This window comes from Centropristis striata, chromosome 17, assembly GCF_030273125.1.
Source record: "Centropristis striata isolate RG_2023a ecotype Rhode Island chromosome 17, C.striata_1.0, whole genome shotgun sequence".
In the NCBI taxonomy this organism is placed as follows: domain Eukaryota; kingdom Metazoa; phylum Chordata; class Actinopteri; order Perciformes; family Serranidae; genus Centropristis; species Centropristis striata.
The window spans coordinates 15320938-15346175 of NC_081533.1; the positions used below are offsets into that span (position 1 = coordinate 15320938).

A 25238-nucleotide genomic window follows, 5' to 3' on the forward strand; every position below is an offset into this window, starting at 1 on the left:
CTTGTGTTTTTGTGTGACTTGTGTTTTAAAAGGGTTAGTTAGGAACAACAAAAAAACACAGAAATACTAGATCCTGACAGACATTATCAGCCGATACTGGCTTATCGGTATCAGTGTTCATACCGTCTGATATGTGCCAGTAAGAAAAGTTTTTTTATACAATATATAATACAAAAAGGTGTTGCTTGGCTTGATTTAGAAATGGTGTTACCTATTATTATTATTTTTAATAGTCAGCAATTGACTGAAACTACACAGTAATTAAGTTTATTTAGCTAATTATTTTATTTCTATTTAATCATTTAATCTTCTATTTTCTCAGTTATCATTTATAGAATTGGCTGACAAGGTAATATATTGTAAAAATGTTTGTTATGTTTGACAAAGTAGCTCTCTGGGTTTAATGGCAGAGTACTGAAAAATTGGTGCACAATACACATTAAAAAAGCTCTATTTTCATTCCAGCTCAAAAAAATTACTATATGAGCCACCATATCGGTTATCGCTGAATTTCACCCTTTAAAATCAGTGTCAGCATTGGTCTCCCATATCGGTCGGGCTCTAAATTGTATTTTAAATGATCGAATCGGCGATTGACCAGCAATTCCCATGTTGTTCTGTAAGGTAAAATTACTGCTTTTATTAATGGAGTCTGGTGAAAATATTCTAAATATAGTGTACACTTAAAAATGAAATTGAATTGTTTCAATAAAAAATAAATTTTGCTGCTGCCCCCTGTCTACTGCAGTACATTGCTAAGCTTCTGTGACAGTACTACTGCCCGCTTCTCCAAATTGGGAGCGTACTGGCCACCATCTACTAAACACTGACTATAGATAAGAACATCATACAACCATAAAACAATAAAAAAAACAACTGAACTATCCCTTTAAATGTGGATATACACATTGAAATGTTTCACATAAGTGCACGCTCTACCTGAAATGATCCCGCTGGCCAGACCGGGGATCCCTTCGATATCGGAAAAGTTGTTGGAGAGGAAGTATTCGTCACAGGAGGCGTTGAGTTCAGGGCCCTGGCAAAACTGCTTCCAAATATACGTGGTCTTCTCCGTCACTGGGGGGGCGAGGCTAGAGTCAAAGGTCGGGCCCATGGTGCTGTTTTCTATTGGTAAGTAAAATAAAATGTGTCACTAAGATACACCTGCTGCTTCCCTGATTCTTGATGACAAAAAGAAAGTTCAAGTTACTTTATTTGTACCCAGAGGTAGATTTTGTTTGCAGTATAGAGTCCTCATACACACACAAAAGAGGCAAATATCACACATCATTCAACTTAAGACAGTGGGAGTTAAGAAATGGCAAATTAAATAAAAATTAAATTAAAAATTAAAAGTTCTTACAGGTCCAGACTATACTTAGATATTGATGTGAACTAAAATACGAATAGCACAAAAAAGAAGAAATAAAAATAAAAACAAAATAAAACGGAAAATAAAACTAGAAAATTTCCTCTGGGGAAATTCTGAAAGGGCCACGGGGGCTACTGCCGGTGTGTGTACACTATGATGAGATTCTTCAGAGATTTCAAACAATTAATACTAGTAATGTTATAATACTCTATAATATACAAGGATCACACCTACAAGAAGCATTCCTTTTCAAGTATTTATTTATACAGCAACCTATGCCCTTCAACCTCAAAATGTGTGTGTGTGTGTGTGTGTGTGTGTGTGTGTGTGTAACTGTAATCACATCAAAGATCTAAGGCAATCAGATCAAAGCAATCAACAGAATTAACTTCCACCAACTGTAGAATGTTCTGGAAGAGGGACAGCAGCCAGAGGTGGACAGACTGGAATTTCTGGCCTCGAACAGAAAGCATTTTTGGCAAAACCATAATACCTATCATTGATCTGACTTCACTTTGAGCGTCCTGAGTTCTTCCTGAATGTCTACATATGTTGTTGTTTTTTTAAGAAAAATGAAAAAATAGCTTTGTTAGCGCGATCTAAAAAAACTGTTCCATCTCCCTTTTTCAGAAATCTTCCTGCGTTTTTAATATGGGAGCCAATGAGGCTGTTGGTGCGTGTTGGTGGCGCATCTGTGTGTCCTACGTCCAAACTATAACTCTGACAGCTTTACCAGAGGATTGTGAGTGAGAAGACTAATTTTCCTACATTTCTATGCATAAATTATTTCTGTAGAGTGGAATTTGCGGCCCTGGAGCGCAGTTTTCAAATGTATTTATTTATTTTTAAAGATTATTTTTTTGGCATTTTTATGCTTTATTGAAAGTGATAGAGTGAAAGGGGGTGATAGAGGGGAAGACATGCGGCAAAGGGTGCTCAGGTTGGATTCAAACCCGGCTCCGCCGCAGCAAGGACTCAGCATTAGTGGTAAGCGCTCTACCAGTGTGAGCCACCGGGACGCCCCTCAAATGTATTTTTTAACAGTTTTTTCTCTCCCCCTACACTCTGGCGATGATGTCACACACTGTGACACGAACATTCCGTGCAATACACACCAATTATAATCTCTGAATTTCTCCAAAAATGATCATAGTCATTGAACAGGGATTGATAAAAAACTATATTACCTGTCAAAATGTGGATTAATACACCGATACACAAGACTTGTGTCTACTGTTTAAAGTTTAAATGGAGTCTCTAGGTGAAATTATGTCGGAGAAGTAGACTTTTAAAAATCTCCAATCATTGTTCTTTTTCGCTCATTTTTTTTCGTTGCAAAGTTTTGAGCAACAGAGAGAAAAGTAATAGCACACCGATCCCTATCAAACCGCACGTTTTGATATATAATTTGTCCTGCAACTCTTCAAGTTGTAGGACTAGTAGCAGGACAAAATTGCGTCCGGAAGAGGAGGAAGAAAAAATCCACAGTACAACTCGGTGCGATTGCCCCGTGGCCCTAATAAAACTTGTTTAGGTTGTAAAAACATAGATAAAAGGTTAAAATATATATATAGAAATAGTAAATACATACATAAAAGCAACAATAAATAAACACCTGTGCAAAGCATAGCTATGACTTGTTCCTCAGTGTAATGGCTGCAGGGACAAAACTGTTTTTGTGTCTTTTTGTAAGAAACAAATATCAATCTAATCGGCACCCACCGTTAAAAATGGTGGAGTTGTAGTCAACTCTTTCTGCCGGCTCTTTGATGTGCAGCTGGATGGTTTTTGAACATCGGTTGTCGTCGATGGCATGGCCGCTGATGGTTCGGTTTCCCAGCATGCACACGCTGCAGACGGAAGCCAATGGGTCAGGTGAGACAGTGAGAGTTTAACGATCGGTCGGCGTTGTGTTCCAAATGGAAACTTACGGGAAATTTGGCGGTTTGAAGGCGGAGACCAGGGCTCCGATGTAGATGGAGACGATGGAGACGATGACGCAGGCCAGGAAGATGGAGGCCAGTTTGTTGACGTACTTCACGCCCACGAAGACCAGCAGGGACATCAGGAGGAGACAGATGGAGCCGTACACACGCATGTTGTTCAACATGGCCGCCCCTTCGCCTTCAGGGTTCTTTGACTCAAAAATGGCCGCCTTGGGTGCTATGTACATCTGGAGGAAGAGGAAGAGGAGGAGGAGGAACAAGAGGAAAGATTGTTTCTTGATTTTTGCATTAGACAGAAGAAAATCTGATATTTTCTGCCTTGTTTTGCTAAAGTGAGCTAATTTTAAGATATAGAAAAGACATTTAAATAACAGGTGAATATGACGAGTGCTGACGATGAAGACGACCCACCAGGAGGATCTCGATGGCTCCCAGGATGTACATGGCTCCAGCGAAGGTGGTGCCCAAGTAGAAACACAGGCCCACCGCCCCCCCGAACTCTGGACCCAGAGAACGACTGATCATGAAGTAGGCACCTCCCGCTGGAGGGGCAGGAGAGACGTGGGGAGAGAGGGAGAGAGAGAGCGAGAGCGAGAGAGAGAGAGAGGGAGAGAGAGAGAGAGAGCGAGAGAGGGGCAGGTTGTACATCAGGGTTGAAAGAAGTGAAAATGGAGACAGAGAAGAAAAGCAAGAGGGTAGAAGGGAGGGAGGAAGAGAGGGAGAAAGAGGGAGAGAGGGGGAGAGAGAGAGAGAGAGAGAGAGAGAGAGAGGAAGAGAGAGATGGGACATAAAGAGAGAGAGGGGGGGGCAGGCAGAGGGGAGAAAGGGGGAGAGAGAGAGAGAGAGAGAGGGATGGATGTTAGTAACATTATGATGTTAGGAGGTGAAGAGAGAGAAAAGAGGACAGTTGATGAGAGAAGTCATCCTATGCTTGAAGAAATAAGCATAATGTTCTACATGACACATTGGAGGAAGAAGACAGAGCAGATCTTTGGTCAAACGTATCTACAAACGACTCTTTACTACTGTTGTTTTCTGCCTCACTCAAACTCCTGCACCTCAAGTCAAATATAGATAGTCTTAAGGGCTGGTAGTCAGAATCTGATACTTTTTTTTTTTTTTTTTACCAAAAAGAGTCCGTACAACTAAGTTGTTGTTTTTTGGTCAATGATTTATTAATATTTTTAATAATATTTTTTTCTAAATTACTATAGCTGATGGTATGCTATTTATACATTTTATTCATTTATTTATATTTTTTTAACATTCTAATTTTTGCTTAATTCTGCTATTATTTAATTATTTTCGGCCTAACTGAATTTTTTACTTTCTCAGCCAGATGATTATGTCCTGTTTTGAATTTCTGATACCTTATTTATCTTGATGTATGCTTTGATATTTTTTGTTTATTTAGAAAAAAAAGCAAACACAACCTGCTCAGATATTTCTGTGAATAAAGCTTCGCAATAAAGATATTTGAAACAACTAAGTATTGAAAACTGACCAATCTGACACTGGAATTAAATAAGATTCATAGCTTCCTTCTGATTCACACTACCATCATATTTAGGCAAGGTTATTAAAGCATAATATATTGTATTTCACAGAACTTTAGAACTTTGGTTTCTTCTGTAATGTGAAACAAAAGTAGAATAATGTGTTTATATTTCTCAAAGAAATGCATGAAAAAAGAAGCATCATAATCCGACTGAATTGGCATTTTTTATTGTTTTTTTTATGTGCTGAAATCCTGTTTTGTATTGGCACTAAATTAGAAACATTTGAAATTAAACCCAGCCTGAATTATATTCCAACTTCCTGCTGCACACTGAAAAAAAAGATTTTTTTGGCCCTGTAATTATTATTTCAATCATCTATATAAATTCTACAAAGAAATACGAATTCAGAGCTTTTACTTTAAAATAGCAGTTTTTCATGTAGTGCATTACTTAGTGATTGTTTGTTATTATGTGTCCTCAGTTTTGTATGTAAATTGAATCATTCGTTCCAAGTTATATTCACTAAACCAGTTCATTGGCTTAATTAGTTGATATATCAAAGTAAAATGTAACTGAGGGACATCAGTGAATCTGCAATTTACTTGTGTATTTTCATTAAAAATAAGTGGTTCTATTAAATAAATATTACTTAGACACTTTCTGTGTGGAAAAACTGGCCTAGCTTTTTTTAAGTAAATGTCACATTTTTTTCAGTGCACGTGGCATTTCCAAAGACACGTGGTGCTCCAAGTGAGCAAAAGAAAACAACAGTAAGCGTAAGTTTGCTGATACACTTTGAACCAGTTATTAAAACAGAGCACATGAGGGAATCATACAAGTAACTATAAAATTCATGAATGACTGTCAGCACAGAATTCAGTGTTTGGTTTCCAAAATGCAACCCTTTAAACAAAAAAAGCACTTGCATATAACCTGTTCATCGGTCGAAAACAAAATAAAGGGAATGTTAACGAAAAAGTGTGCTAATGAATGTGAATGAATGAATGCTCCCACATCCCAACTGCCACTAAGGAGTTAATTAATTAAGGCACGGATGCTACACACAGTGCAAAAAGTCAGCTCTTAAAAACAAGGGAAAAAAAGTACAAAAATTAGGTTTATTTTGCTTAAAAATAGCAAAATTATCTGCCAATGGAACAAGAGAATTTGTCTTGTCAAAACTATTCAAAACAAGTAAAAATATCTAATCTCAATGAACCAATAACCAATAATGAACAATACCTTATAATTAGTGTATTCTAACTAATAACAAGTGCTTTTTTCTTGATTCTAATGAAATACACGTGACCTATTTTCTCAATATGTTGAAAAATATTCTTGAATTAATAATAAGTAAATGCTAGAGCCATCATCTTGACATAATAATATGCATAGGCATTATATTTCTTGAAACCAGCAAAGTCAGACTAAAAACTAGGGAACTTTTCTTGATACAGCTACAAAGATTTTTATCTGTATCATTGAATTGAATAATTGCAAACTAATCCAAACTAATAAATTACATTTATTTTTTAAAGATTATTTTTTGGGGCATTTTTATGCTTCATTAGATAGTGACAGATAGAAAGGTACAATTGAGATTCAGTTTTCCAATGCAATGATTCAAATTGAACAATACAAATTCAAACTATGTGATTCAAATTCAGTTTTTTTGATGCAACTATTCAAGTTAAGCAATTCAAATTCAAATATAAATAATTCAAATTTAGTTTATGGTGGCACATATTTCAGCCCATAAAAATTCACCACGATTAACTTATTGTGCGTTTAAAAAAAAGAACACATTTTGCAATAAAATTGCCCAATCCGTACTCGAGGGATGTCCCGATGACATTTTTCCACCGGTTACTGAACTTGTAATAACACTGGTGTGACAGATTTCGCTGCATATTTAACAAGAAAATATATATCCTTCTATTGGTTTGAAACTGAAATATCACTTTGGTTTTTCACTTTGACACAAATCTTCCACCGTTGTCTTATCAGTGTTGATAACAAGCTTGTACGTTACAAATTACAGGTTCTTTTTTGGTGAAAATGAACCAAATGGCTTCTGTTTCTTTCTAAAAATAAAAAAAATAAGCAAAAGGAGGTACTGCTGCAAACTCGAGTCATGCCACTGAAAAAAAAAAAAGGTGATGTCGTTGGAAGTATTTTTACTGCTGAGCTGGATTCGGGAAGCCAAACACTTTTGATTACTCCTTCAAATGGAGCGCAGTGAGCTACACACTATTAGCTACCATCTGAGACTAAGATGGTGAGAAAGCATGAGAAGCTGTTCAGGTGAGGAAAAAAAAAAGAAGAAGCATGGAATGAAATGTCTGATGCCAAACAAGACCGAGAGATTAATTCTCTATGTTACCGAGGGGGTTTCTTGCTACGTTCAATTATCGAAATGTCACATGCTAGTGGAAATATCACACTACTTTGACATTTGGGCGTTCCAGTGAGAGGTAAAGTCAATGGCGGGTAAATATCCTGGGTTTTTAATGTGTGTACAGACAGACAGACAGACAGGGAAGAGGCAGACAGAGGGAGAGACGGGACAAACAGAAATGACACCAATTAGAAAAACTTTATCAGTGGCGCTGTAGCTGGAAGATGAGGGAACGGGGGAAAACAAACATCTACAGTCATGGAAAAAAAATTATTAGACCATTGTTTTCTTCAATTTCTTGTTCATTTTCATGCCTGGTACAACTAAAGGTACATTTCTTTGGACAAATGTAATAATAACAACAAAAATAGCTCATAGAGTTTAATGTCAGAGCTGATATCTAGACATTTTCCATGGTTTTCTTGATAAAGATTTTGGTTATTACCACAAAAACCATCAAAAATGTCTAGATATCAGCTCCTGAATTAAACTTTTTTTTCCAATTTTTGTTGTTATCATTACATTTGTCCAAACAAATGTAGCTTTAGTTGTACCAGGCATGAAGGAAACAAGGGTGATTTAATTAATTTTTCCATGACTGTATAGTAAACTCAAAATAGTCGGCATAAAAATAACTGTGTGAGAGTGAGATTAAGAGGTTACCACGGCAACCCAGTGCCATTAAATCCACGTGTAGAGAAAGGAAGGTGTGGGAATACCTGGTACGACTCCGTTCGTGGCGATTGCACTCATCGATATTGCGGTCAACAACGTCTGCAGAGAGACAATAAGATTTTTTTTGTGCATCTTCATTTTCCCTGTGTGCGAATACAGCTGTGGATTTTTTTTTCTTTTTAAATACTCACGCAGCAGCAGCATATGAAGACGATGCAGAGCCCCTGCAGCACCCCGGCGCTGCCCACCACCCAGGTCAACCGCAGGAAGAGGATGACGCCGAAGATGTTCTGGAGGCAAGGCAGGTAGACTCCCATGAAGGTCCCCATCTGTGGAGACTGGAGGGAAGACGGTCAACTGATTATTCAGCATCGAAAGGTGAAACATCGTAGTTTCTGTTGTGGTTTCCAGCCTTTCTTCACACTCTTTCATCGACATCACCTTTGACCGATCAATTATTTATCTTTTACTTATATAAATAATTGAAAATTACAACACTCCTTGCAGGCAGAAGAATTTTATTACACTGGAAATCTAAAAATCCACCTCGTGTGTCTCTGTGCTTTAATGACTTAATGCAGTTCATACAGTTAGAGAAAATAAAATACACTCTCAGGGGATCTAGGGATAAATTCTTTTCTGTTTGGGATCCAGTGCTGACATACTTGGGAAAACTTAAGGTTGTGCCCACTTAAAGCCACTTAGCAGCCCTCTAGCATTTGCATTTACACTGGTGACATTCATCCATGCGAACTGTAGTGTGTAGTATACGACATCAGCAATGGTGAGCCTAGGTTTTTTTTTGTTTGTTTTTTTTTTGGTATTGTTTTTCCTTACTATAAGTATTATTATTGTTATTGCAATGCATACAGTGTCCTTCATGTTTTTTTTTGTTGTTGTTTTTTTTTGTAATTCATACAAAAAACAAAAATTGATGTGAGCATTGGTCCAAAGTTTTCTTTTGTGAATGTTGTATTTTTGTACATGTCCTGTACTATCAGCGCTCAATAAAAATAGTCAAGTCAAAAAAAAAAAATATGAAAAGTTAAAATGTCGACCTTTTATCCATTACATTTGGCTCAACTTCTTCAACTTTTATGAATTACTTCAAGATAACTAAATACACTCCATTATGAGGGTCTGAGGGTCTAGTCCGACGATTCTGACGCCTCTCGTCGGACACAGTCGGGTGAAAAAAAGCATTGAAACACATCGCCACGACGACTGCTGACTACGCAGCAGCCTGTACATTCTTCGCTTACGCGAGATGCAATAAGTCTCCCTAACAACGGGTGGCGCTAGTCTCGTGACTGTAATCCAAAACATGAAAACAAGAAATGACGTAAGGGAGAAACCATAGAAGTAACCATGGAGATTAAAAACAATTCATATATTTTTTTCCATTGAAAATGCAGTTATCTATAGTCAGATTGCAAGAGAAATGCAGTAAGAATTTCAAGCATTTACAAGAACTTAATCCAAAATCCAAAAAATCCAAAACCTTGAAATTCAACATTATAATTCAAGCATTTTCAAGGATTTCAAGCACCCGTATGAACCCTGCATAGTGAACACACTGTGGGAGAGATTTCAAAATGTTTTGGTTTCAGTTTCCCAGCAGTCTGTTGCTAAATGTGTCCTGCAATCAGAACAGGGAGGAAATAGTAAAAGAGTCTGAACCAAGACAACAGACTGTGTTATCTGGGCCAGCCGGCTCCTTATCAGTAGTAGAGCAGAGCAGATCAGGGTCACATCCGACTGAACTTTCCTTTTTAGACGCCGTGTCAGGAGGGCAACCACAGAAGACATGTTTACTGTCAGAGTTACTCAAAGAAGAGACGTTAAAGGATAGATGATGGATTGTACCACTAATCACCACCTCGGTTATAATCACTGCAGTGGAAGAACATTGTACAGTGAGACAAAGTACATTTCAGATCATGTACTATATATGGGTGCAGTTGTAGTTACCAGACGTGCTCCGAGTTATATGATTGGCTGTACATTTTGTTTTTCAAAACTGTAATTACCACCAATTACAGTAACAGTACAATTCCACGTTGCGTTGAAGTGTGTTTAGAAACATCTCGATATTATGACTACTTAATTAAACCTCTTTTATACAACCCCAACTCCAAGGAAGCTGGGACGCTGTGTAAAACGTCAATATAAACAGAATGCATCAAATTCAGAATCAGTGTATATACAGTCATGGAAAAAATTATTAGACCATTGTTATTTTCTGTTTCTTGTTCATTTTAATGCCTGGTACAACTAAAGGTACATTTGTTTGGACAAAGAAATTCATCAAGAAAACCATGAGCTCTTATGAGATATTTTTGTTATTATATTTATCCAAACAAACTACCTTTAGTTGTACCAGGCATTAAAATGAACAAGAAATTGAAAAAAACAAGGGTGGTCTAATCATTTTTTCCATGACTGTATTTACAAAAAAAAAAAAAAATTGCAAATCATTGCATTGCTGTTGTTTTTTTACAGGGTCCCAACTTTTTTTTTTTTTTTTTTTTTTTTAAATCAGGGTTGTATGTTGTATGTGAAAAGAAATCAATTACAATAAGCATGGAAGTGTTACTAATTTAGTCGCAGGCTTGCTAGTTTGCTAGTTTTGCTTTCATGCTACAACGGTTACAGAAAATGAGCTAAATAAATTGTTTCCTCATCTGGAAACAGCAGTGTGTTTTCCTACACTGTGACAAGAGTGTGAGAAGGAAACCTTGAGAATATCACTTTGCCTTAGTGGGATCACTATGAACGCCCTAAGGCGAAAAACCAGCACAGATCTTTCCGGCAATATAGCGGGACATTTGTGGGACCACACTATGAAAGGAGCTACTGACTTTCTTTATTTTACAGTTGAAATGTTGTCTCAATATTATAAAAACTTGCCACTCAGGGATAGGCAAATATTAAACAAACGTATATGTAAATGTGTAAAATAATAATATAAAGTATATGTATAAAAATTAAGACTCTTATTAGTATGTTTTATTCACCTTTACATCTCTTGTGTATTTAAGCCTTCTTTTGATTCATTCTGCAACAGACGTGCGTACACAATTTTTCACAGCCAGAAACCTTAAAACAAAGTTATTGTCAGATTTTCTTATTTCCAATGAATGCTTCAGTCAGGAAAAGACTTCCAAATGTGTGACGCTGGAGGGGCGTGTTTTGATAAGGGGTCTATAACTGCTTGTTTTAGTTTCGTTCAGGTGGCACCTTTGCTTCAAGTATATTTTCCAGAAATGTATTTATCTGCACAAAAAAAAGCCTAAAAAATGGTGTCAGGACAGATAGATTTATCAATAAATTCCTGGGAGCTGGATCAGTGAAGACATTTGTATAATAGCCTGGATTTTACTTACCGTATTTCCTCAAATAGTAGCCGGGGCTTCTATTAATAAAAAATCAGTTTGGGACCCGGCTAATAATAGGGGCAGGCTACTATTTGAAGGATGCTTTTTATTAAAAAAAGAAAATCAGAGCAGCTCTGACCGGCACTTTTTGTGTGTTTTACACAACGCATTGTAGCCAGTTACCTGGATGTCGGCCATATTGGAAGTACTTTGATGTTAACAAGCAATGAACAGCACGCTGAATGTTCATTTGAAGCAGGATTTAAAATGTCTAAACTACTAAAAAGCCCAGAAGAACGTGCGTAAACGGCTCGACTTTACAGAGAATCACTAGAAACAACCATATTTACCTACAGTACTAAGTTTCGTGTGGGGAAACTTCAAAATACAGAAATCTGTTACCCGTCAAATGATGTTTCCTGAATGGTGTTCTCCGTAGCATCACCTCCACGGTTGGAGTTAGGATTTAAGTTTAAGGTTAGGCCTTGTAGAGAGAACTGTTTGGGGTTCAGGTAAACTTGGGCTCATGTTAACAACTTAAAGGAGGACTGGTTGGGGTCAGGGGTCAGGTTGGTGCAGGTTAAGGTCAGGGGGACACATATCGACAGGGGAACAGACTTTGACACAACACCGGTAAGACACCCGGCTTATAAAAGAGACCGGTCATGAATAGGGGCCCGGCTTTAAATTGAGGAAATAGGGTAGTTTGACATATACTTTACTGTGCTTTGATTTGTTTTTCACTGCACAAAAAAAGCCTAAAAACAAACTTTGCTATACCTTGCTGGTTTTCTTCTTCTCTCCGATGTTCTCGGCCTCCTCGTGCTCCTTGGCCCCCTGCGTCAGGTTGGTGTAGTTGGCCAGGCGACTGAGCAGAGACGACACCTTCGGCCGAGTGTCCATCTCCTCCTGAGGTGTGGAGAAAAAAAAGGGACATAGGGAGGAGAGACATAAAGGATAGAGGTTAGGGAAGGAAAGCAGATCAGAGAGGATGGATGAGATAGTCAGAGGATACAGAAGAAGAAGAAGAAGAGGAAGAAGGAGAAAAAGGACAAGAGGGAGAAGAAGAAGAAGAATGAGAAGAAGAAGAAGAAGAAGAAGAAAGGGAGGAAGAAGGAGAAGAAGAAGAAGAAGAAGAAAGGGAGAAAGAAGGAGAAGAAGAAGAAAGGGAGGAAGAGGAGAAAAAGGACAAGAGGGAGAAGAAGAAAGGGAGGAAGAAGGAGAAGAAGAAGAAGAAGAAGTAGAGGGAGGAGAAAAAGGACAAGAGGGAGAAGAAGAAGAAGAAAGGGAGGAAGAAGGAGAAGAAGAAGAAGAAGAAGAAGAAGAGGAAGAAGGAGAAAAAGGACAAGAGGGAGAAGAAGAAGAAGAAGAATGAGAAGAAGAAGAACAAGAAGAAGAAAGGGAGGAAGGAGAAGAAGAAGAAGAAGAAAAAGAAAGGGAGGAAGAAGGAGAAGAAGAAGAAGAAAGGGAGGAAGAAGGAGAAGAAGAAGAAGAAAGGGAGGAAGAGGAGAAAAAGGACAAGAGGGAGAAGAAGAAAGGGAGGAAGAAGGAGAAGAAGAAGAAGAAGAAGTAGAGGGAGGAGAAAAAGGACAAGAGGGAGGAGAAGAAGAAGAAGAAGAAAGGGAGGAAGAAGAAGAAGAAGAAGAAGAAGAAGAAGAAGAAGAAGAAGAAGAAGAAGAAGAAGAAGAAGAAGGGGTATAGAAATAACAGGGAGGCAGAGAGGGAATAAAGAAAGGAGAATAAGTGGGAGATGAGAGATGTGGAGAGGGGATGACAGGCAACAGATCAGAGAATGAAGCATATTGAGCGGCTTAAAGACGTGGGAGATAAACACAGTGTGTTTTCAGGGAACTTCAAAATCTATAAAAACTGCATTTTCTGCACCCACCAGCCAAGCGCTGGGTTATTTTTGGCTCTAGTTTAGCAGACACTTTGGCAAATAAACAGCCACTATTTTGAGGTTCTGTTTCTGTCCATGTACAGTGAAATAAAACAGGAATATTTTTAAACAGGCAGCAAATGTGGTTTTCTACCTCTGACACAAATGTATGTTTAACCCATAAGAACCCAGACCTATTTATCCTTGAAGGGAAATTATGGGGGATATAACACAGACCAAGTGGAACCACATAGAACACATTTATGATGTTTAAAAAAAAAAAAAAAATAGTACCCCTAAATATCAAAGATCTGTGATGTGGCATTCGACTCCATACGATACAATGGGTGTTTAAGGTATTTATGTTCATAATATTTCATATTTAAAATAAAAAAACAAGACGTTTTCTGCTTACAAATTTGCCTTTTTCTTTGCATCTCCACAACATTTATCAAAATTGTGACATTAATAGTGCTGCTTAACAACAAATTATTTTTCAGATTTGTTTTAAGTAACCAAATAATAATAAATCGATAATAAATAAAAACAAATAACCATTTGCCTTTTTGTTTGCATCTCCATAACATAAAATAAAATAAAATTGTGACTTTAATTTGTTCTGGAAATCTGGTCAGAACAAGTTAAATGCAACACAGGACACCCTATTAATGGATTAGAATTGTTAAATGGGTTTAAACTTAGCCTCGTAACAAAAAAAAAAGCTTTTTGAAATTAGCTACTTCTTCACATTTCTGTTTCCAGTCACACCTATATTTTGGAGAAGTCACTTCCTGTTAAAGTCACATGACCACCACACCAGGGTGTTGAGTATGTGTCGCTTAGAGATTTAATGAGTTAACCCATTGAGGCCTGAAAAATCGCTGGGCGATTTGAAAATAAGCCTCTAATTTTCTGGAAATTCTGGAAAAATTCTGGGAAAAAAAGTGTCAACTCTTCTACTAAATAATAGATTTTTCAGCCTCTGTAGCAGATAGAAATTAAATTCAAAAAGGTATTTGAGAGCTTATACAAATACTACAAAACGACGTATCCGCTTTCCAGGCTTCAATGGGTTAATGTGAAGCATTAAGCTGAATATGGGAGATTATAGAAGACTTAAAGTGTTTGTTACAACCGTGTCACCATGGGTTCTTATGGGTTAAAGAGCATTTATAGCATGATTGTTATCAATTTTGTGTGTTTCTAACCTCAAACAAGGCCAGGTTTCTGTCGTAGAAGTCATCGTCATCCACCCCGTGAGTGTTGTTGATGTACACGCTGGAGATTTTGGAGTTTCCATCACCTAGACACAAAAGAGAGAAAGCAGGATTAGAAATACTTTATTGATCCTCAGGGGGAAATTGCTTTTGTTACAGTTGCTGCTGTATAACAAGTAGAAATAGCTATACTAAATATACAGTCATGGAAAAAATGATTAGACCACTTGTTTTCTTCAATTTCTTGTTCATTTTAATGCCTGGTCCGACTAAAGGTACATTTTCTTGGACAAAACAACAAAAATAGCTCATAAGAGTTTAATCTAAGAGCTGATATCTAGACATTTTCCATGGTTTTCTTCATAATAATCATCATCATTTTTAAGAAAACCTCGGAAAATGTCTAGATATCAGCTCTTAAATTAAACCCTTATGAGCTACTTTTGTTATCATTATATTTGTCTAAACAAATGTACCTTTAGTTGTACCAGGCATTAAAATGAACAAGAAATTAGAGAAAACAAGGTGGATGGGTTTTTTTTCCATGACTGTATGTACAAATATAAATAAAAATTGAAATATGAATGATAGAAATAAAAGAGGAAAGCTCATCCTTTAAAAAGTTGTGAATCAAATCTTAAAGTCTATTTTTAAAACACTAACAGAACATTTAGTGATTCTTATTTAATGCACTTTCACTGTTAGTGTTCCCTTGTTAAGCAGCAGTGGGGGGGCAACAACAAAGGGAGGGAATTATGTAAGGAAAAAAAGGCTTTAACTTTGGAATATATTCAATGGATTTGATTAACTCACACTGTTATTGCCTCAAATTATCTTCAGATGATTTTTTCTCATTATATTTTGGCTCAGAGCACAGAAAGGCCCGTTATTGTCCTGAATCACGCACACACTGAAAACTAATTTCAATGTGAATTAAAGGTGTTTTTTTAATGTCCAGGAACATTTATGACTTCAAATGAATAGCAGGGTTAATAAACACTTTGCCAAATGGATTTAAATGACTTTAACCCTCTGAACACCACAACCTGCCAGTCACATTTGAAAGGCATGTTGTACTACTAAAAAAACAGCCAAAATTACACAGTTTCTCACAGCCAGAAACCAGAAAATCTGAACTTGTCAGATTTTCTCATTTCCGACAAATGCTTCAGTCAGGAAAAGACAACCAAATGTAAAATAAAACAGTGATTTGTCATCAAAATCACTTTATTCTACATGTCTCGTTTAAAACATGTCTAAATAAGAAACTCTTTGCACTAACAAGATCCTGTAAAAAACATAAACTTTTGCACTTCTCAGCAAAACTGTGAAGCCATGAATGACTCAGCTGAGACCAACATTCAGCAAAACTTCAACTGAACTGCAGACTGTCTACACAGAGCTGAGAGAAGAGGACAAGACAAGTTCAATATGTTCAATATGTACAGCTTGTTACACCCCCATTTCCCCCCCCCCAATGTAGGCAACACTTTGGTCAAATGTTCTATTCACATATTAATCCAATTATTGTAAAAAAAAATATCAAAGAAATTCAACTTGAATTTTGAAGTACAGTACTGTGCAAAAGTTTTAGGAGTAGAAAGTGTGAAAAGATGCTGTAAAGTAAGAATGCTTTTAAAAATAGAAATGTTAGTAGTTTATTTTAATCAATTAACAAAATTTTAAAGTGAGTGACCAGAAGAAAAATATAAATCAAATCAATATTTGGTAACCATCCTTTGCCTTCAAACCGGCGTCAATTCTTCTAGACATTTTTCCACACCTGCCTAAGGCTTTTGCACAGTACTGTATGTCATTATAACTGTGTTATTCTGCACAAAATATATTTGAGTTTTTCCCACTTCTAGCCATGATTGTGCTGATTCCATAGAGGTACAGGACTAAAATATTGTAGTGAAATACAAGGCCACATGAGCAAAATGTAAAAAGAGCAAAAAACTACCTGAAACTGCTCGACGTTCAGAGGATCCCACCACTTTTAATGGTAAAAAAAAAAAAAAGATAAATATTAAATACTTCATCCAACTACATTGTATTTAAGTGGACTTATACATATAATTAGTTAATTTTAAAAAACATCAAGTGAATTAATTTTTTTAGTATTTCTACATTTACACATTTCGCCAATATTGAGCAGAACATATTCTAAATACAACCATTTTTTTCTAAAGTTTTGACAAATTATGTAAAATGTGTTATATATATAGTGTTGCAATGTAAACGTGGATTGTATTTTTTTCTCATTTTAGTTCACATTTATTTTCCTGTATATAATCAGATTTTTATGGGGGAAAAAATTACTGGTTACACCAACTGACACTGCGTTAGATCACGTCATTGACCCTTATACAAACAAGTGCGACACATTGATAGAGAGAAAAAAAACTACTACTAAAGTGCTACAGACAACAGTTAGAACAAAAAGAACAAAAACATTGCTGGAAAACCCTCTGAGTAATCAGATGAAGCAACAATAAAAGTAACTGTTACTATAGCCGTCTTAAACCAAAACCTATTTCAAAGTTCATATGGCCGTTGTTGCTTTAAGACAGACTTGAAATATTGTCTCTCCCACAGACAAACACACAGTTCGATGCAGCGGCCACCATGTCGCCGGTTCAGTTCCGCCTCAGTCAGCACAGACCACTGCATCAGCAGCAGCTGAGTCAGCAACATCACTTCCCTCCCCGCGCCGCCACAGTCTCACACACACACACACACACACACACACACACACACACACACACACACACACACACACACACACACACACACACACACACACACACACACACACACACACACACACACACACACACACACACACACACACACACACACACACACACACACACACACACACACACACACACACACACACACACACACACACACACACACACACACACATCTAGCAGAAGGACACTTAAACGTGATGGGACTTGACAGCAAGCATGGCTCATTCTGTTTAGTACATATGTGAATAAATAAATAAATAAATAAATAAAAAGGAGGCATTCTTGTGTTAAAATCTAACCCTTCGTTGTATTTCCCCATCTCTCTCTGTAGTTTCACCTGTCTATTAAAAGTGATAATGACTGACCAAATTTAATACTTGTGATTTTAAATCAGCCTGTTGATTATTTATATACACATATTGTTGTATGTGTGTGTGTATGTATGTATGTGTGTATATATATATATATATATATATATATATACACACACGTTACTGTTCTTTTTTTTATCTTTGTGTGAATAAATATTTATTTTATTTTATTAACTCTATTATTTACTTCCAAATATTCTAGGTATATTATGTACGGTTTTTGCTACTATTTAATGTTACGATTTTTATGGTTTTTAATTTATTCATTTTAATGTATTTATTTGACTTTTTTTTTTATGACGATGGTTGTTTTATTGGTAGGGAGTGTTTATTTTAATTATTATAAATCTTTATATCTCTCTATTTAAAAGTAGCAAAATATAAATACGTTTAAACTTAAACTTAATAATAATAATAATAATAATAATAAGAATACATTTAATAATTTAAAGTGGAAAAAAATGTAAATGCCAGAACTACAACATTTACCATGGACTGAAACTGATTTTCCCACACTGCAGGAAAAATACATTTTTATCTTGAAAAAATAAATTGTTGTTGGAATTCCAAATTTCCGACGGTCCTTGAATGAATCATGGCCGACAAATGGCCATAACCAAATCTAAGCTTAAAAACAGTGATATTTCCTCAAAATCACGACATTCTAGATTTACATTTCTCCAAAAATAAACCAGAAGCTGCATGACACACGAGCTGGTCAACCCTCAACGCATCAGCAACTTTCACTATCTCACGTTTTTAGACACGCTTAAGAAAAAGTCAATAGTCATGTAAAGACCCAAAAAAAAAAAAAAAACAGCATTTGGATGGTGGGAGGCGACTTCCCATCCTGTTCACGCAGTCCTTCATTTGGCCAAAGATAGCGAGTGTGAAACTGACTCCACACCAGCAAAAACAACTTGCCTGTTAATATTCAGTGGCTGAAGCATGTTGGTGTGGCGGTTGGGGGAAAAAAAAATTAAGAACAAATGAGCAACAGGCCTGGTCAGCTGGTTGGTTAAAGATTTTAAGTGGTTGATCATTTACAACATTCTTACTGTCCACTCTGTTTGTTTAATTAATTAATTATTAAAGCATTCTTTGCATACAGGAAGAAAAACAAAAAAGCAAAGGCATTTTGAAACAAAAACGGACACACAGCTCACACTCATGGTATGTTCAAGAGCAAAACCTGTTGATCCGGACCATCAGCATGTTAAAGACGCCAACACTCTGACTGACTGGACGGCTTCACTGGAGAGTTGTTGCACTTACATCTGGATTTTTTTTTTATTTACAGTCATGGAAAAAATTATTAGACCATGCTTTTACTTCAATTTCTTATTAATTAAATTTTTTTTTTTTTTTACAGTTTAAATTATATTTGACTCTTTGGACTTCCGGTTTAGCTCCAGCCCAAAATGGGAGCATAGAGAACTAGCTCCCGATCAGTACTCGATAAAATTCCCCGAACCTGACAACTCTGGTAGAAATAGATAACCTGAAGTGGAGATGGAAAGGGGTGCGAGAACAAGAAGACAAAAAAAATAAAAATACTCGAGAAAACAACGAAAAATGACCGAAGACGGCGACGACGAGACAGGCACGGACTCAGACCGCGAGGAGGAACACATGGAGACCGGCTAGCCTAGCGGCTATGCTAACACGGACAGGACTGAAAGATATCGTTAAAGAAATACAAGATTTTAAAGCCGAGCTGAAAGCAGAGTTCACAACATTTAAGGAAGAAATAAAAAAAGAAATGAAAGAAGAATTTGAGGATTTAAAAAAAGACGTTAATCAGCGGCTCACGGAAAAAACAACAGAGTTAGCTGCACAAGACAAGAGAATCACAGAGGCAGAAGGAAGAATAGAGGAGATGGAAAACTGGAACATAGAGGCAAAAATTATATTTGACTCTTTTAAGAAGCCACTGTTAAAGACAAGTTTTTTTAAGTTCAGTAGTTGTGTTAAATCAGTTGTGATGATGATTTTTTTCCCCCACAATCAAGCAACCCTGCTGCAACATAAATGAAAAGAAACACATCCTCAAGCATCTGTTGTTGCATGAACCGTGGCGTGTCTATCGTGTCCGTTAAACGCCTCGTTATTACTGCAGAAAAAACACAAATGTCCTCTGCAGTGTTCACACTCAGCTGAGCGTCACACGGGAGAACGCAGCTGTCCGTTTGTGTTCGTTTGTTACCTAAAAAAAAGTCCCCCACCTGAGTTAAACACATCTGAGCCTTCGTGTGTGTGTGCGTGTGTGTGTTCTTGTATTTCCTACATAGTGGGGACCAGAACACGTTCTTAGCCAACAGAGTGAGGACATTTTTGCAAAGTGAGGACATTTCGGCCGGTCCTCACTTCTTTAAAGGCTTTTTTGAGATTCAGACTTTGTTTTAAGGGTTAAAGGTTACATGATAATGATGATTAACTGAAACTGTATTGTGTGGTTACAAAACTAACTAAAATTATAGTGAAAATGTCCTTCGTTTTCATCTTTGTCAACTTTTTTCATACATAATGAAGATGGATAAGGCAAAGGAAATAAAGGTCAAATTAACTGTGACCTCTTTTAATCTCCCACCCAACAAATACCCCATTACAAAAAACTAAAACTAGTAAAAACTGCACTAAAACTAAAGCATTTCAAAAATATATATACTAAACTAAAACTATCAAACTCACTCTAAAAACTCATTAAAACTAACTGAATTTGAAAACAAAAATTCACAACAAAATTAAACTAAAACTAATGAAAAATCCAAAACTATTATAACCTTGCAAGGGAATTCACTATTCCAATGATATGGCCCTCACAAAGCTAGAAATACAAGAATGTGTGTGTGTATATATATGTGTAACCACTGAAGCAGAAAGCCACCTCGACCAGATGTGTGTATGTGCCCTGCGAGCTGTAAACACATCAAATTCAACAGCTAACTTTATTGGTGTCAGAAATGATGGATCACAAAGCATTTGGCCTTTCTGAAAATAACTCTCCACTCCTCCTGCCTCCTTTCCTCTTCATCGCCTTTCAGGATCCTGACTCATTCACATCAACAACTGCACTTTTCTTGTCAGCGTGCTGCTGGTTTGTTTTTGTTTTTTTGTACTTCTCTTCTTCTGCTGCTGCTGTGCAGTTGTGTGTCTTTTGTTTCTGTGAATAAATCGCCGCAGCATCACAGAGCTTGATCGAAGCTCAATCGGATTAACCGGCTCGATTTCTATTTATGGAGGCTTATTAAACAACGTGGGGCATCCCCACTACTATGCAACTGCTTAAGTGGATCAGCTTTGCTAATACAGTTACATCTCTTCACAGTTATAACCCCCCGCCCCCCCTTGAGCCTGTGAATCAGTGCAGCTATTCTTGAACAACTTTTGGGGAGTGAATTACTGCACGACAACTGCACAGTCACGGAGGTCGGAGGGAAACTGCCGTTTTTTTTTTTTTTTACAATTTACTCGTCACAGTTTCGTGTCAGACTAGCCCTGCGTGCTGTTATTTGTTAGAAACTGAGTCCGCGTGGAAAGGTTTCTGCTGTCAGCTCCCATTAAAGAAGTGAATCACTGTTTCTGCCCTGTAGGTGGGCTGATAACAGCAGTGGGGGAAGTGAAACCTACACTATGACCACAATAGGCATACATTAGAGCGCTCCCATTGTTCTCAATGTCTGCTGCGTGCAACACGTTGCTCATTCTGAAGTCAAGCTCTCACTCAGGAAACTAACACGGATTTTTATGACCCACAGAGACTCACGGGGTCACATCTTAGCGTCTGCTAAATGACATGTAATGTAATGTAATCTTAAAGTGGCATTTGCCTTTTTACTCTCAATACAACCAACAATTTAAACATGGAGCTTGGTGTCTGTTTATTTGTGTCGTCCAATTGTGGTTTCTCGAGGCCTAGAAGTTCATTTTCACTGTTTGTGATACAGTTTCTGTAGCAATTTACATGAAATCTTAATCTTAATTTTTTTAACACACACACATATATATATATATATATACATATACACACACACACACACACACACATATACGTATATATACACACACACACACACACACACACACACACATATATATACACACATATACATACATACATACATATAATACATATATTATATACAGTATGTATGTATATATACATATATACATACATATATAATATATATATATATATATATATTATATATGTATGTATGTATGTATACATATACATATATATACACATATATATATATCACCATGAAACATTCCCAGTTGGTCACTTACATTAAGACAATATTTCTTTGCATTACAAGTTTTCTGAAATGTTATGTTTATATATACAAATGAGGCTGAGATCATTAAATATGCGCTAATTCGCACTATTTCACTAACATTGGATAAAGAAAAAATTCAAAGTTATTATTTTATTTTGTTGATATGTTAGATTCAAAGTTTTTAATAGAAGGAAATTGGGATATCTCCTTTCATCATTTCATAAATATTGTCAAAAGCCAGAAAAATCCATTTTTCCCATGTTTTTAGGCACATAATGTTCTACAAATCAGGGTATGAATGAGATATAGACAAACTCCTCTGTAAAGCATATAGTTAGGAGTAAAACTGGTAAGTTTAGTGTCCATAAGTAGAGCTGAAGTTGAGATTTATGGCTCAGAACATGAGGAAAAACTTGTTTTGAGTAAACGGCCTTTTAAAAGGTTTTTATACATTCTGAATGGAAATGACTATAAGTAGACAAAATATTGGATCTAATTCATAGCAACAACAATATAGAACATGTAAAACACACACACAGGCCTGAATGGATTATATATAGTAAAATATACACCTGTTTGTTTTGGATGTTTACTTTCCACTATTCTGAAAGAAGACTAATTATGGGAGAAAAATAGCCCTAAAGCTTAAAATAAACCAGCGAATGAATAAACACAGTTTTGCCTGTAGTGTCCCGCCTTAAAAAAACAAAAACCCATTCAAACTATGATTTATGGCAAAGGGAACATCTGAGAGACAAAAGGAGATCTAAAAACAAACATCATCTTGTTGACGTTTTTGTCGTCCTTACTACATACAGTTTAATAGAAAACAAAAGCAACATGACACTCAAAAATGCTGCTAATCTGTAGATCTGCTGCGGAGATGTTCTGGCCTACAAACCGCATTCTGCAGCCTTAAATAATATATTTTTCAAAGAAAATTTGAAAAAATTATCTTTTGTATCAATATTGTGAATCACATCCTGTGTTTGGAAACTTCTTTTCAAAGTTGTGCAACTCGATACAATAATTAAAAAGTTTAATGGTCTTTTTGTTTAAAAAAAAAAAAAAGAAAAGAAAAGAAGAAGCCTTCTGAGTATCTTTGCATGGTCGTATCTGTGCAAAAAAATAAAAATTCTATTTTTATTTACATGTTTTTTTCCGTTATGCTTCCATATAACGACTTTTCTTTACATAACATATAATGCGTGGGCTGATTGAGAAATGGTGTCATGCAGCTTTTTGATTAATTTTTACTCTTTTTTTTTTTTAATGATCTGCAATTGACTGATACTGGACATACACTTACAGTCATTTTCGCTATTTATTTTTTATTTTTTTATGCATTCATTTTTAGAATTGGTTAACCATCTATACTCGTCTACTAGCAATGTGAAAGGAGTGTATGTTCATTTATAGCGTCGTTTCACACATATATACAGTCATGGAAAACAATAATTAGACCATTGTTTTCTTCAATTTCTTGTTCGTTTTCATTTCTGGTACAATTAAATGTACATTTGTTTGGACAAATATGACGATAACAACAAAAATAGCTCATAAGAGTTTCATTTAAGAGCTGATATCTAGACATTTTCCATGGTTTTCTTGATAATAACCTAATTTTGTACTCTCAAATTCAGTATCTGTTGTAAAAAAAGTTCCTTCTAAAGTTCAGACAGGTTCAGGGAGGCTCAGCACAACATGCTTGTTTCTTAAGCCAACATGTCAGTTTGGAGGCGTGGCTGGATTATACGTCTCAACATATGGATTTAAGAGTGGATTCCCTGTGTGTAGCAATTTAAGTAGTGGGATTAAATTCAACAGAGTGACAGGTTGGTATGCAGACGAGGTGTGATCCGCTTTTTATATCTCCAAGCAGGAAGCTCTGTTCTCATTGGACAAAAAAACTCCACGCTTTTTTATTTAGTGGGAAAGGTTACAATCTGAGTGATTCCCATGAAGCCAGTCTAAGGTCTGTCTGTGAAGATTATAAGGACATACTTTATTAAACTAAATATATTTCACTTTTTTTCACTTATATGAATGAACAATATAGCCATAATGAGGCACAATTCATTGTTTTGTGTTAAAATAATATTTTTAAACATATTTTTGATTCCCAAATTCATTACCGTAATGCGTCCATATAAAAATGTCATGGTTTCCCCGCACTTATATACAATAAATATTTAATAAACTTTATAAAAATAAATATACATTTGTTTAAAAATGTATAATTTAACAGAATACAATCAAACATAATGTTTTTAGCAATGTATAAAAAACTAAATCTGAATGAAAATTGATGAGAAAAAATGGTTAGATGTTACGGTAATGATAAAATTATTTGCATTAAAATATGTGTATATTTCAATAAAATACATTTTGGTGATACCAGCTACCCTTGAGCATATTTAAGTGCTTGCCAAAGAAAAAAAACAAAAAAAACAAACCTTGCAGGTTTTTTTTATTTAAAAATGTGTTACGGTAATTCATTTTGCTCACAGTGTGTCTAAAAATGTCAGAAAATACCTTTAAACTTTTAAATAGATTATAAATTCATATCAAACAGTGACTTTAGATTGTATAACGGTCGGTGACAAATAAGGATTGAAAAATGATAAATATTAAATACTTCATCCACCTACATTGTATTCTATATTATGTTTTATATATTAGTGGACTCATACATATAATTACTTCATTTTAAAAAACATCAAATTATTCTTTTTTTTTTACCATTTATACATTTAGACATTTGTCAATATTAAGCAGAACATATTCTAAATACAACCATTTTTTTCTTCAGTTTATTAGTTTATTTTTACAAGTTATGTAAAATTTGTTATATACCATAATGTTGCAATGTAAATGTGGGTTGTATTTTTCTCATTTTAGTTCACATTTATTTTCCTGTATATAATCAGATTTTATGGGAATAAAATAACTGGTTACACCAACTGACACTGGGCTAGATCACGACATTGACCCTTATGTTATAAAGGGTCAATGAAAATATGTATTCAATGCTCTTGGATTTTTGCTATGAGCTGCACCATGTTCATGAGAATCAGAATTAGTTCCTGTGACAAACGACTCTGCAGTAGTCGAGGGTATTTATGGGCTCGTGCTGATCTGCAGTGATGGAAACATGACACGCGGGTCTGGGAACGGTAACTTTCGCCCCTTTTCTGGCGAGATGCCTCGTCATCTCAGCCACAAATTCACTCCACCTCTGTGCGAACATCTTTCCAAATCAGACGAGAGGCTGAATAAGTGACAGATATATAATTTAAAAAAAGAAGTAACTGCTGCAAGATTTTCTCTGGCCTCCATGCTGCTTTCTACAGTTTGTAAAGTGGAACTGAAAAAAACCCCAAAAGAAACAGAAAGGCGTACATGTTTAGTTTAGAGCAGGGGTGTCAAACTCAAATTACCTGGGGGCCGCTGGAGGCAGTATCA

General features: G+C 36.0%; 1 protein-coding gene across 4 annotated transcripts in view; it reads right to left on the reverse strand.

The window, feature by feature from the left end:
• LOC131989129 (solute carrier family 12 member 6-like) overlaps positions 1–25238 on the reverse strand; it is a 57259-nt gene that overhangs the window by 22018 nt on the left and 10003 nt on the right. For all 4 annotated transcript variants that reach the window (XM_059354323.1, XM_059354321.1, XM_059354322.1 and 1 more), the window contains exons 3-10: positions 14355–14449; positions 12048–12176; positions 8082–8228; positions 7935–7989; positions 3730–3860; positions 3304–3545; positions 3095–3222; positions 940–1125 (exon numbers count right to left, since the gene is read on the reverse strand). In XM_059354323.1, the coding sequence (XP_059210306.1) occupies positions 940–1125; positions 3095–3222; positions 3304–3545; positions 3730–3860; positions 7935–7989; positions 8082–8228; positions 12048–12176; positions 14355–14449 (1113 nt within the window). The remainder of the gene's footprint in view (positions 1–939; positions 1126–3094; positions 3223–3303; positions 3546–3729; positions 3861–7934; positions 7990–8081; positions 8229–12047; positions 12177–14354; positions 14450–25238) is intronic.